Raw genomic sequence first — 13,660 nt, 5'->3', positions numbered from 1 at the left:
CCTGTTCACATGAATGAAGCAATTGTTATCTCATCAGTGTCATAGTTTTTAAATTTTCAAAAAGATTTTAAAACCTGTTATCACTGTGAATGAATTCTGTTTAGCTTCCTTAATATGAGGTTAAAGGACCTTTAGTAAAATTATAACTGTACTTTTATATTACAGAATAATTTCTGTTTATTGTCTAGTTGTCTTTCACTTTTCTGTTGAAATCTTGTTTCCTCTTCTCTCTTTTAATCATTCAGATTATTTTCAACATAAAATAACCAAAGGGAAAGAGACAGACAATTTTTCAGCAGAGGATTCAGAAAGCCTTGGAGAAACTACTGATGTCTTAATTATGGTAATGGTTTTCCTATTTATGTGATATAGATATAAGTTCCTCATGTATTTGTATGTGTATGTCTGTGTATATGTATGTCTACTTCCTAAGCCGTTATATACATAGAAAAGCTTTTGTTTTTGTTTTGGTTTCATTCATTATTTTAAAATCAGCTTTATTGAGGTATAGGTTACATACAGTAAAATTCATTTCAACTCTCACATTATTAGTATGCAATTGAGAGTTGATTATATGACTATATGAACTGTTTTGTGTTAATTTCACTTATAATTTTTAAAAATCAATATATAATCATATATATAAATATATAATCATATGTATAAATATATAATCGTATATATAGTCTTTATTCTTTTTAGAACCTATTTTTTTAAATTTATTTCAGACACATATGATGAGCCTGAATTCCAATGAAAAATTATTAAAGTTATCGCCAATTCAAAAACAAAAGGTATAATATAGAGAGTTATTTTCACTATGATGGGTAAGAACAGTTTAAATTATTTATATTTTTCTTGAAAGGTTTCTGGAAAGAACACAAAAAAGGTAAGCATTCACTTACTTTAGGATTTAAAAGACGGGGATACAATATATATAGCCTCAATTTGGGCTTGTTCTGTTGGTGTGTATTTTCTGTGATGCAACAAGAGTGGCAGAATTTCACTGCCGAAATTTGCTCTTTGGAGTCACTAACAAGTGACGATAGTCATACTTTGTTACCGTCAAGGCAAAAGATTTTTATTACAGTTCTTAAGTATTGGAAGAGGCTACTGTTTATGAGTGCCTCTCACACTTTGGTTGAGTATGACTTCGGGTGAGTTACCTTGTTGACCTTGCAGGATGATATTAACATCTTTTCTAGCTCTAAAATTTTGTGGTTTTAGTTGAAATATTTGGTAATTGCTTTTACAATGTTTGGAATAGGCTTTAATTTATCAAGGAATTGGTAGCATAAAAACAAGATTAAACATTTGGAAATTAGTCAGAAACTATGCGTGGGTGATAAAGAGAGACCTTTAATGAATAACAAATGAATAGCAAGAGGAAGGAATATTCTGGTTTTCACAACCCTGGAGAGATAAAGGCCTGTCCTGAAATCATTTGCTTTTTCTGGCTTTAAGGACCAGTGATGTGAAAGGATGAAGGGTTGAAGATTAGAAAAATAAATTGGAGAAATGTAAATTGAAGGACAAAGGCTGCAGAAAACATTTAATTTCTATTTCTAGTGCCTTTGCCACATTGTTAAAATAAAAATCCTCAAAATCAAAGTCACTGAAATCCAAGAGAATCTTGCTAAATTATAAAAATTTAGTGCCAATCCTCATCAGTGCTATCTATATTTTACTGAGAGCCATGGTGAATAACAGCATTCTTTTTGAATATGGGAGAGCTTTTCTCCTAACACAGTTATGGAAGCTCAGTGACTGATTTATTGACTTGACTATACTTCCAAGCAGACATCTTTTGTATGTCTTTCCTTCCTCTTAGACTCTGGGCTCTGCCTCTTCTGTGCTGCTTTATTGTGCTAGGCACATACATTTAGAAGTTATTTCTGGCAGCTGGGCCTCTGTCTCTCTTAGGGCTCTTGAAAGAATCATGACTTTTTAAAGAAGACACCTAGAACAAACAGAAAAGGAAAGCACTTTCTTTTAAACTGACATATATTTTATACTTCACATAGTCCTTTTAAGTGGAGGCCCTACCAAGCCTAGATATTTTTAGTGAATAAAAAAAGATTTATTATAGTATTTTTTATATATTAATTTTTAACTTGTGCTGTTTTAATAATTTACTTAGCGAAAAATGACCTCTTCCTAGGCCTAGCACTCATCACAATTTATAAAACTTGATTTAGTGAGGTTTTACTCTCTAGAGACCCAAATTCATTGACTATTTCAATCCATTAGCTTGTAGAATTTAGGTCAACAATTTGATTTTTGCCTTATTTTATCCAGCAGGAAATTAATTTCATATTCTTAATGTATCATTAAAATCTCAATGTTTCATTATATGTTTTTTATAAAAGTTTATAAAGTTTTTATAAAATCTTATATTTTACCTTAAGTATTTTTTTCTCATAGTGTTTTTTATGTATGTAAATTATTATAATTAAAGATATAGTAGGTAAAAGGAAGAGGGTCAAAAATTTGAGAACGCAAAGGATTTTGTTTAGAAAAGAAAAATATATTCATTATTATCTAGTGTATTGATAAAAACATTTCATTTGTAGTTTTTTTTGTTGTTGTTTTTTGGGGTTTTTTTTGTATTTTGGCCGCGGCATGTGGGATCGAACCTGGGCCTCTGCAGTGAAAGCGCCAAATCCTAACCACTAGGCCATCAAGGAACCTTCTCATTTATAGTTTTCATTTCAGATTTTTTTCTTCTAGAAATAAGCTATTCATGATTTCAAATTTTTAAAAATTTCATATTTTCATTTATTTTCTTTAATTTTGAGAATTTCATGGAATCAAAAGACCAATCAAAATTTGACAAAATGATAGGGAAGGTAGAAAACTGTACATTTTTTAGCAATATTTTGCAAAATCAGTCTGGAAATATATTTAAGAATTGATTCAGATTAAGAAAAGGGGCAGAGAATAAATATTGATGGTACTGTGCATAATGGCAAAGTTAAGGCAGGTGGTAAATTTGAAAGTTAAACACAGATATATGTTACTAAATCAAAATTAGATGTTCCACAGACTTAGAGAGTGGCATAAATTATCCCCCCCCCCAAAAAAAAAATCTGAGCAAAACGTCTGATAAAACTGGGCATTTTTATTCTAGTGAAATTTATAATAATGCAAAATCTTGGCAGTATTTTGTAATAGATAAGTTACCTTTGTCAACTAATAGTAGTATGACGATTACTTCAAAAAATTTACAGAAACAAGAAACAATTGAGAAACTGAAGCAGCATACAGCTCATACTGAAAATGATGGTAGTAATGAATATGAAAGTGAAGAGATGTCCAAAAAGATGAAAGAAGGGAAAGCATATAAACAACTTTTGGCAAAAGGAATGTACATGATGCAAGCAGCTGTGACTATGGAAGCATTTTCAGATGAGGACGTAGGTAACGACTCAGGCCAGCAAAGGCCTCAGGCCAACACCAGTGCAGAGAGTTTGCAAAAAGGGATATTTAGACATGAAAATAAGCATGGTGTCTATCCACTTAATAGTAAGGAAATAGAAAAGGAAAGTGACGAAGGACAAAGTCAGAAGGATTCAGAAGTGGAAGAAATAGTCTCTAAGACGGAAACTGGTCTGGTGAAAATGACAGGTCTGAATGATATAAGAAAAAGTGAAGAGAATAGAAAAAATATTGATACATTCCTTGACGACTTACCAAATAGAGACATGAATATTGAGGATGAAGAAAATAAAAACTTTGTTAAGGAAAGTAAAAGTAACAAGCAAGATATGATCTTTGACAATGAAAGAGAATCTATAGAGGAGCCAGACAGTTACTTGGAAGGTGAAAGTGAAAGTCAGCAGGGTACAGCTGATGGATTCAAGCAGCCTGAGTCAATAGAATTTAGCAGTGGAGAGAAAGAGGATGAAGTGGAAACTGACCAAAACTTGTGGTATAGCAGAAAATTTATTGAACAAGGACATGAGGAAGAGATCGAACACAGAATGTCCAAATACATGGCAAAATATGGTTTTAAGGGTGACCACATATCAGAGGAGCAGGAAGGAGAAGATGATTCAGAAGGAAGAGGAACAGAGGAGCAAGAGATAGAGATAAATGAGGAGGTGCCTGGAGAAAAAGAGGAGGAGGAAGCAAAGCTCCTGTCAGATGACCTTACAGACAGAGCAGAGGTGAGTGAAGGCGAGGGAAAGCCAGGGGGAGAGGCAGAGCACGTGCCTGAAGGTGGAGGTGAGGGAATCGGGAAGGAGGGTAATTCAGGAGTGGAACAGAGGAGTGGAACAGGAAGTGAGGAGGGGGAGGAGGAGAAAGACAAGGGAGGAGGAGAAACGGAGAGCCTGGGTAAGGGAGAGAAAGACCTGAAAGAGGAGGAGGAACGGGAGCAAAAGGAGAGGGAACAGGGCCATCAGGAGGAAAGAAACAAAGGGCTGGAGGAAGGGGAAGGGAGCGAGCAAGCAGGGGGGGAAGGAGAGGAGGAGGAAGGCAAGGAGGAAGAGGGGGGAGAAGGGAAAGCAGGAGAGGAGAAGAGAGAAGGGAAAGAGGAAGAAGAGAAAGGAGAGGGGGAGGAAGAGCAGGAGGGGAAGGGGGAGGAAGTAGAAGAGGGGGAGGGGCAGGAAGGAGAAGAGGAAGGGCAGGAAGAAGAGGGGGGAGAGGAGGAGGGAGAGGGAGGAGAGGAGGAGGGAGATGAGGAGCAGGAGGGAGAAGGGGTAGCGGAGGAGGGAGGAGATGAAGGAGAGGAGGAAGGAGAAGAAGGAGAGGAGGAGGAAGGAGACGGGGAGGGAGAGGGGGAAAGAGAGGGGGAGGAGGAAGGAGGAGAGGGGGAAGGAGAGGAGGAGGAGGGAGAGGGGGAAGGAGAAGAAGAGGAGGAAGGAGAGGAGGAGGAGGGAGAGGGGGAAGGAGAAGAAGGGGAGGAGGAGGAAGGAGAGGAGAGGGAAGGAGAGGGAGAGGAGGAGGAAGGAGAGGAGGAGGGGGAGGGGCAGGAAGCAGACGGGGAGGGAGAAGAGGAGGGGGAAGAAGGAGGAGAAGAGGAAGAAGGAGAGGGGGAGGAGGAAGGAGAGGGGGAGGAGGGAGAGAGGGAAGGAGAAAGGGAGGAGGAGGAAGGAGAGGAGGAGGGGCAGGAAGCTGAGGGGGAGGGAGAAGAGGAGGGGGAAGAAGGAGGAGAAGAGGAAGAAAGAGAGGGGGAGGAGGAGGGAGAGGGGGAAGGAGAGGGGGAGGAGGAGGGAGAGGGGGAAGGAGAGGGGGAGGAGGAGGGAGAGGGGGAAGGAGAGGGAGAGGATGAGGGGGAGGGGCAGGAAGCAGAGGGGGAGGGGGAAGAAGGAGGAGAAGAGGAAGAAGGAGAGGAGGAGGAGGGGGAAGGAGAGGAAGAGGGAGTGGGGGAAGGCAAGGAAAGGGAAAAGAAGGAGGGGGCAGTGAGGGAGAGGAAAGAGGAAGAAAACTGCAGGAGGGAAGGGGAGAAGGAAGAAGAGGAGGGCGATGAGGAAGAGGAGGGAAGGTACCAGGAGAGAGGCAATGAAGAAAGTGGAAGGCAGGGAAGACAGGGTGGAGGAAGAGAATACAGCAAAGTGAGCAAGATGAGAGGATCTGTGAAATATGACAAAGATAAAACATATCCAAAAAAGTTTATTACTAACAGGGAAGGAAAGGGGAAAGAGCATGAAGTACAGAGGTTCAAAATGCCAGTGCAGTCAAAACAACTCTTAGAAAATGGGCCACCAGGTTCCAAAACATTTTGGAATAATGTATTACCACATTATTTGGAATTGAAGTAACAAACTTTAAATTTGACCTGATTATGTCCAGCCAAACAACTTGAACACACTATGAAGAATAGGCACTCTTTCTGTTATATTGATTTTATGTCATGGTTACCTTACCTGTGGTACAATAGAAACCGATAAAGATAACTTGAGGCACTGGTAAATTTTGGCTTCTCTTAAACTAATATTTTGGTGTATTTTCCCCTGAATTATAAATATATAACTAGAAAATATCAAAAGATCATAGTATATGATTAATATTATTATTTCTCATTAAAGACAGTTTTAGGAAACAGGAGTATATTGTAAAAGTATTTTGTGTATACAAGTAAGTCCCTTTAAGAATGGCACAGATCTTTAAGGGTTATAAAAACGTCTAATTTCTTATAACTATGTTAGCATAGTTTTTTCAGTCTATGATTACAGTTTGCCTACCGTATAGAATAATTTTATAAGAATGAGTGGTATTCTAAAGCTAAAATGAGGAATTCACATTTTTTAAAAAAATAGTGCTGTCTTTTTACCTTTTATGTGTCCTTTTTGCAGCAGTCTACAAAGTGACAGCTGGGTTCAGAGCTTAGACTCTAATGTCTCTTTTAGTTGCTGTTTGGTAAATGACAGAATATCTAATGAAATGGAGATGAACGTATATTGTAAAAGTATGAAAAACTTTAAGTATTTATTTCCAGGCAAAGCTACCCGTTGGGCTTCAGTTTCCTTATCTGTAAAATAGAATGGATTAGATGATATGGTAACTATAGCCCCTTGTAACTCTTAGATTCTTTCATTCTAACGTGTTTGTTATTTGCATAAGAAAATTTTTTAAGGAAGAAAAATTATACTTTACAATTAATCTAGTTTTCTATGAAATGTTCTTTACTCTTAAAAAATTATGACAGCTTTAATGTCTTTTGTCTTCTGTAATTCTGTGCTTCTAAGCTCCTATCATTTCTGAGCTTTCACTGTACTGTCAGGCCTTCATTCCCAGTACTGCCATTCCCAGTGTCTATTACTTACCTTCAATGTATTCTTCATTCACTATTCTGTAATTCTCTGTTTGCTGTTTGTCAGAATGTTTCAAGTAAAATAAAAATTAAATGTATACAGTCAGTAGTTGTCTGTGAAAAGAGAAACTAATATTAGATATTGAATTTTAGAGAGGCTAGATTTCCAGTAGAGTAATTCCATTGTATGTAGTGCAGCTAGTTTGTTTCATTATTGTTTATTCATAGCTTTCCTTCCCCAGTCCTTTCTATATCTTAGACATGAGGAATTTCTTATACTTTCTTTTATCAAGGAGGACTGTGATGGTAAACATCCTGTGAATTTTGTGTTGTTGAATTCTTTGCACATTTGATTTTTCATGAGTGAGAAAGAATACGAGGAGAAAGACTAGGATAGGAAGTGAAGAAATTCCTAGGAGTAGTTATAAATTTTGTCTTAGCTGCAAGGCTCGCTGGTAGCTTCCACTAACTAACCAAATATGCGGATTTGGCATTGCAGTGTTCTAGCAAATTCTACCACATTCATTAGTGTTAGTAGAATTGAATTAATACTTTGATTAAAATGTATGTGCTCTGTTGTTAAATCTAGTGCAAAACGTGGTTATCTTAGAAGTAGACTTAAGATTAAATAAGATGGATGACAGAAATGGAGTTCATAAAGGAAAAACCTCCAAGGAGATGAGAAACTCTTAAACTCAAGTTACCAATGTTAAAGTTATGGGCATTCCTCTTCCACTGAAGAGATAATCAGCTGGCAATACTGAAATGATGTTCTTAAAATATGTGCATCTCAGAATTTGAACCAGTCTAGATAACCAATTGTAAACAGCATTTCTTACCCATTTCTTCACATTTCCCTGGCCAAAAAAAATTTTTGTACTCTTTTAGAAGCAGTAATTCATGCGTGCCTGGTACTCTGGTCAAAAGAGCACTGGCCTAGTCATTTTCAGACCTGAATTAATAGTTGGTTAAGTAGATTGGAATAACTAGTTCCTTCTTTATTGTCCCCATCTGGTGGTTGATCATACTTTTACTGTAGTTTATCAGTGATCATTTTTGAGGCAAGTGTGAGTTGTGTATGTAGAATCCATTGAATTACAGTTTCAAGTGAGGACTCTGGCAGAAAAATAAGGTAAGCTGCAAAGGAGTACCACAGAAACATCTGCTGCTGCTGACCAGCAGCACTCCAGGTGAGTGCAATTGAAATGTTTTCTATTATTTCACTATAGAAATAAATTTGCTGTATACATGTAGATTAAAAATAAAATGCTACCACGGAGAAAGGTGCTGTAATTCCTCCCTTCATTCTTTCCATTGTGAAAGTTAAATGTGATATTATGTGCCCAGTACCTGACACATAACTTATAATTGGTACATATTATTCAGTCAACAAATATTTATGTACCAAGCACCAAAAAGAGAACAGAAGCTACCCCAAATCAGGTGGATCTCAAGAAGTGAGGGCTGCTTACAATCAACTTCCTGTGCCCCTCTAACCTACCAGGGATGTTAGGTAGGTATAGATTTCTTGAAAGAACACCAGGTAAAAAGAGTTCCTATGACTCTGCCTTAACTGTTGCTTATCAGTGCCCTTATATTTCCTGATACCCCCATGTTATTAGCCAAGACTGCCCAAAGATAAAAATATCATTCGTTTGCTAGCACTACTCTGCCCAAAGATAAAAATATGATTTGAAAACAAATCTATGACTTTCCTCCATTAAATCCCTTAGTTAATAAGAAGAAAGTGCTTTTTATAAGATATGGCTCCTGATCTCAAGGAACCCTCGGCTGTTTATACAGGCTGACCAGAAAATTTACCAGCGCAGTAGGGTGCTTCAGGGGTGGCACTTCAGCTGCCACTGGGAAAAACAAGGAAAGGGCTTCCCGGGAGTGATGGTGAAACTTGAACTGAGTCATGAAAAGTAAAACCTATCCAGGCAAAGAGGGGGCAGGGTGATGAGAGCCAGGCTGACGGAAGCCAGGAGAGTGTTTCAGTGTGACTGCAGCCTAGAGTATCCTTTGACCTGGATAGAGGGGCACAAGACCTTCTGTGTTTGTAAAAGATGTTTAAAAAGAGTAAGATTCTGGATTCATTTCAGAGGTATGGAATTCAGAAACCCAAACTGAATGATACTGTATTGATTCATTTTCATTTCATTTTTTGGACCTCTTGCAAAGAGCTCTGAGTTAATCCTGCCTTCTCATTGATGAAACACTATCATCAGTGGTCTGTGCGAGGTGCTTCTCTCTTTATTTAAATTGATTCCCTTTGAGCCTCATTCCCCTTTTCCCTAACATAGCCAACCACTGAAACATGCTTGTCCTTTTATTTGAATGTGTAATTGTAAAACATGTGTTGTTGTTTTTTGTGTATTTTTTTTTAATTTACAAAATGGTATTGTGCTAAAGAGGTCATTCTCTTCCTTGCTTCCTTCTTTTTCCAAGACTCCTTCCTCTCACTGAGGAAAAAATATGTTCTAGCAGTTATTGTTTTCTTTCCGAGGGAGGGAACGATGGGACTTCCCTGGTGGTGCAGTGGTTAAGACTCCACGCTCCCAATGCAGGGGGCCCGGGTCCAATCCCTGGTTAGGGAACTAGATCCCACATGCAAGCCGCAACTAAGGAGCCCACATGCTGCAACTAAGGAGCCTGCCTGCCACAACTGAGACCCAGCACAACCAAATAAATAAATATTAAATGTTAAAAAAAAAAAGAGGGAGGGAAAGATTCTGTTTTATAAAGAACATCTATGAGTTCCAGTTATGGTGGTCCCTGAAATTCTTTAGCATAGGATTCATTAAACTCCAATTTGACATTATAAAATGTTGAGCTAATTCCTATACCAATTAATGTTCCTGAATCTTCTTTGAGTAGAATTCTTAAATACACAATTCTTGTTAATTATACGATTTTTTTTAAGGGAACTTTATTTATTTATTTATTTTTTAATTTATGGCTGAGCTGGGTCTTCGTTGCTGCACAGGCTTTCTTTAGTTGTGGCGAGCGGAGGCTACTCTTCATTGTGGTGCATGGGTTTCTCATTGCAGTGGATTCTCTTGTTGCGGAGCACAGGCCCTAGGCACACGGGCTTCAGTAGTTGTGGCATGAGGGCTCAGTAGCTGTGGCTTGCGGGCTCTAGAGCCCAGGCTCAGTAGTTGTGGCGCTCGGGCTTAGTTGCTCCGCGGCATGTGGGATCCTCCCAGACCAGGGCTCGAACCCGTGTGCCCTGCATTGGCAGGTGGATTCTTAACCACTGTGCCACCAGGGAAGCCCTAATCATGCAATTTTAAGCTAGGAAAGACATTAGCAATCACGCAGCATCTAAGTCAAGAGTCCTGCAAAGGGAAGTAATTGTCACATGTTTATGTTGTTAGCTAGAGACTGACTCTAGAACCCTGCTTAAAACCAAGACTAGGTTTTCTAGCTCAGTACGAATATGTTTTTTATTATATTGTTTCTTTATTGTTTATAGGACACAAAAGCCAACCGAAAGGAACGGGCCATTCATGAATACAGTGAAAATCCAAAAGGTGTGAGCACATTTGACTTCAAAAGCATACTTTTAAAAAGGCTAGATACATAGCATACTACGTTCATATGTACATACAGATATTTATGCATATATGTGCTGTAACTAAGGAATTATGACTTACACGTATGTATTCTGTTTTACACTTTTTATTGTCACATGACCCTCATAATAAGCTATGAAATATGTGACACAGGCTTATGTGTTCTCATTGATCACCACCACAGCTTCTTCCTGGCTGCTCATGTGTCAGTGTTAAGTGGTTTAGAACAGCCTTTTTACTACTTTTTTTTTTTTCAATCAGTATTATTAAATTGGGCTTTTGTCCCAGATCTTGATATATATGTCTGGTGAGCACTGCCAGACCCCATTGCTGATGTCCAGGCTGGTCTAGAGCCACAGCAGGCCATCCAGTTATTTCCCCCCGAGCCCAGACCTGAGTCTTTGATCTTACCACAGGCGTTTCAGAGGAGTCCTTTCCCAAGCCTCGCTGTTGGTGTCAGAGAACAGGTGTCACAGAACAGAGGAGACTGTGACTGCCCTTGGGACCTACAGTTTCTACACCCAGATCATTGGTGCTTTTGCTATATGACCCCTATATTATGTTTCCACACCATCACATCACAGGGGGCCTTTTGCTGCGATGTCATTACAAATAACTGTCTGTAGTAGTGGTTATCTGTTCAGAACTTAAGCAGAAGAAGGAATAGTTCCCTTAATACATTTTTCCTTCTAACTTCTGCAAAAAGAGTAGTAAGTTTTAGAATATTTTAAGCAAAATGTTAAAATATTTGTCATCTCTGAGTAGTCTTAGCATATAACCTAAAGTGTTAAAAAGAAATTAAATGTAAGATTTAAGTTGTTGATAATATAAAATTCAAAGAATGCATATGCTTCATGAGTCTACCTTAAAGATCATTATTCAACTATATAACATGTGGATTAATTTGGAATACCAAAAACATGACATGTCCATTTGGGTACAAATAATTTCATTACAATGAGGTTAATTTTTTTAAAAGGTAATTTATATTTTACAGAAGTCTTCCCTAACACTTACTGTTACCTTTGCTATACTTGGTGTACTGGTCATCTAAACATTTACAACATTGGTCAGGTCATTCTGAGATTTTTGCCTTAATTTTTCAGGAAATACGCAGTTGTCCACTACTCTTTAGTATTACCTCGTAATTCATGGTTGATAGAGTTTCACTGAAAGCCTCAGGACTTTTCTTTTTCTCATTAGTTAGAAAAAATATTTCTAAATATATCCTATCATAGGAAAGATGCATGATCGTGCAAAGGGCAGTTCTTCAGAAATCCTGGAAGATAGTAAATCAACAAAAAAATCAAAGAAGGTAAGTGAAATGAATTTTTCATTTTAGTGTTAAGGCTAAAGTATTGAATCGCTTCTACTGCTTTTTATATGGTGATCCACATAATTTAACTCTCTTAATATGAGTTTTGATGACTCAAGAACATGTGACGAATTTCAGGTGATGTTTCACATTTTTAACGTGCATATTTACTTATTGGATTTTAGATTATGATTCAGATTGCTCTGCAAAAATGTAATAGCATGTTCCTTTCAATCATCCCATACATACTGATTGATCATACAATAAAAGATATGTAAAAGAACTCTACTGCTTAAATTATAAGAGTATAGTATCCTGAGAGTCTAGAAGAGAGTAAGGCAAAGCCAAGAAATAGGATGAATGAAAAAATAAAGATGACTGTGCTTAGAAAACATTGCAACATGCTACTCCAGTCTCTCCTAGTACCTGTTTTGGAGTTGTTACAAGTCTGATGGATACGTTTCTTCTTCTTGGAAGTAAATTACTCTTTCCACTTGCAGAAAAACTTTATTTAATCATGAGATCACATTTCCAGTTAGAAGTGTTAGGAGGTAACATGGAAGACAAGAAAAATGAAAAGCCTCGTTAATTCTTATTCAACCTAGGTGTCAGCTTAAATGTCATTTCCACACAGAGGCCTTTTGTAACCAGCAGCACTTATATAAATTATTATGTCCCATTATTATTCTCTCACAGAGCACCCTTTTCTCATACTTCTTAGTATTTGTCACAGTTTGCAATTACATAGTCATTTGTATATTCATTTACTTTATGTCTGTATCTCCCCACTGGCCTTCAGCTCCTTGGGGACAGAAACTATTTTCTGTTTTGCTTTCTAGTGTATCCTTAGCACTTATCACAGTTCCTGGTACATGGTAGATGCTCAGTAAATATTTTTGGTTGACAATGAATTGTAAAATGGGAGGGGTGAGAAAGAGGAAAGGATGAAGGTAAAACCAGGAGCTGCCCTTAAGGTAGTAAACAGCCTGTCTTTTGCCATCTTTGTAGGTATATGCCACTCTGAAATTCCTTTCAGAATTACTACAGAAATTTCAGAAGTTATTTTAGCCCAAATCTCCATATTGTTATCTTTTACTAAAAATTACTTCATGACCATTTTTATCTTTTATAAAATTATAAGTTTGGATTACCATACCCAAAAGATGTCTGTGACCTGGCTCAAAGGACACTTCAGTATTATTATCCTTCTTAGAATTATAACATGCATCACTAGAACATTTCATCAAGGTTTAGGAACTTTTTAGATTCTCCGTCTAGTAGAACAGAACATTTAACAGATATTCCACCAGTATACTTCATAGTGTTCCTGTGAAAACTTTTTTCAGTTATAAAGAGCTCAGGGAAAGAGTCTGGAAAAGAAAATCAAATCTGAGGGAGAAGGATGAAAAGTAAAGGAGTCAGGAGACCTAAGAACCTAAGGGGAGGAAAAGTGAAATGAAGCAGCAGAAAAAAATATTTGAAACACACCTCTGACCAAATGAAAATGCATATTGTAGAATACGTGGTCGAGTTTAGGGAATTTTTCAGGCTCTCCCGTCTTCAGCATTGTCCATAGTTGGTAGGATTTGGATACGCAGGACAGGAGAGGCCGGAGCCAGGGAAGGCATGCTGTGTGGCAGGCACCTACTGTAGCATCAGGAAGCCCCGCCAGTCCATGGGACAAAGGTGAGGCCAGGCCAGGATACAGAGTGCCAGGCTGACAAATTCAGTCTTAAACTTTGATTCTGCTTAAATTCTCATTTCTACCTAATGGAAAAATATAATTCAGTAAGTATGTATTTCCTTGGATAAAGAAAAGAAAAAGTATTGAAAATTATATTTTAAAAAGTCAAGCAGTAATAAATGTATTTCCTACTTAAGGAATAGTCTGTTATTCTATATATTTTAAAAAGGAAATAGATGATTTAGATGAGATTTTTTTCAATCATTCCCACATGATATATTTTAATCTACAATGTCTCTAACCTATTTACACCATCTAAGCCAAACAAA

At 37.6% G+C, this 13,660-nt stretch overlaps 1 protein-coding gene across 6 annotated transcripts in view; it reads left to right on the top strand.

Annotated features, from left to right (window-relative positions):
• The window catches only part of RPGR (retinitis pigmentosa GTPase regulator), a 152,396-nt gene that overhangs the window by 31,627 nt on the left and 107,109 nt on the right, over positions 1 to 13,660 (top strand). For 3 of the 6 annotated variants that reach the window (XM_059911747.1, XM_059911746.1, XM_059911744.1), the window contains exons 12-16: positions 246 to 343; positions 729 to 794; positions 3,231 to 4,169; positions 10,233 to 10,290; positions 11,571 to 11,647. In XM_059911747.1, coding sequence (XP_059767730.1) covers positions 246 to 343; positions 729 to 794; positions 3,231 to 4,169; positions 10,233 to 10,290; positions 11,571 to 11,647 — 1,238 coding nt within the window. Of the gene's footprint in view, positions 1 to 245; positions 344 to 728; positions 795 to 865; positions 890 to 3,230; positions 6,029 to 10,232; positions 10,291 to 11,570; positions 11,648 to 13,660 lie in introns of those variants that run through there. The other 3 variants (XM_059911748.1, XM_059911743.1, XM_059911742.1) reach the window with 3 other exon arrangements.

The sequence above is a fragment of the Balaenoptera ricei genome, chromosome X, assembly GCF_028023285.1.
Source record: "Balaenoptera ricei isolate mBalRic1 chromosome X, mBalRic1.hap2, whole genome shotgun sequence".
NCBI classification, from domain to species: domain Eukaryota; kingdom Metazoa; phylum Chordata; class Mammalia; order Artiodactyla; family Balaenopteridae; genus Balaenoptera; species Balaenoptera ricei.
The sequence above is the reverse complement of the archived record's forward strand: the minus strand, read 5'-3'. Positions and strand labels throughout refer to the sequence as shown.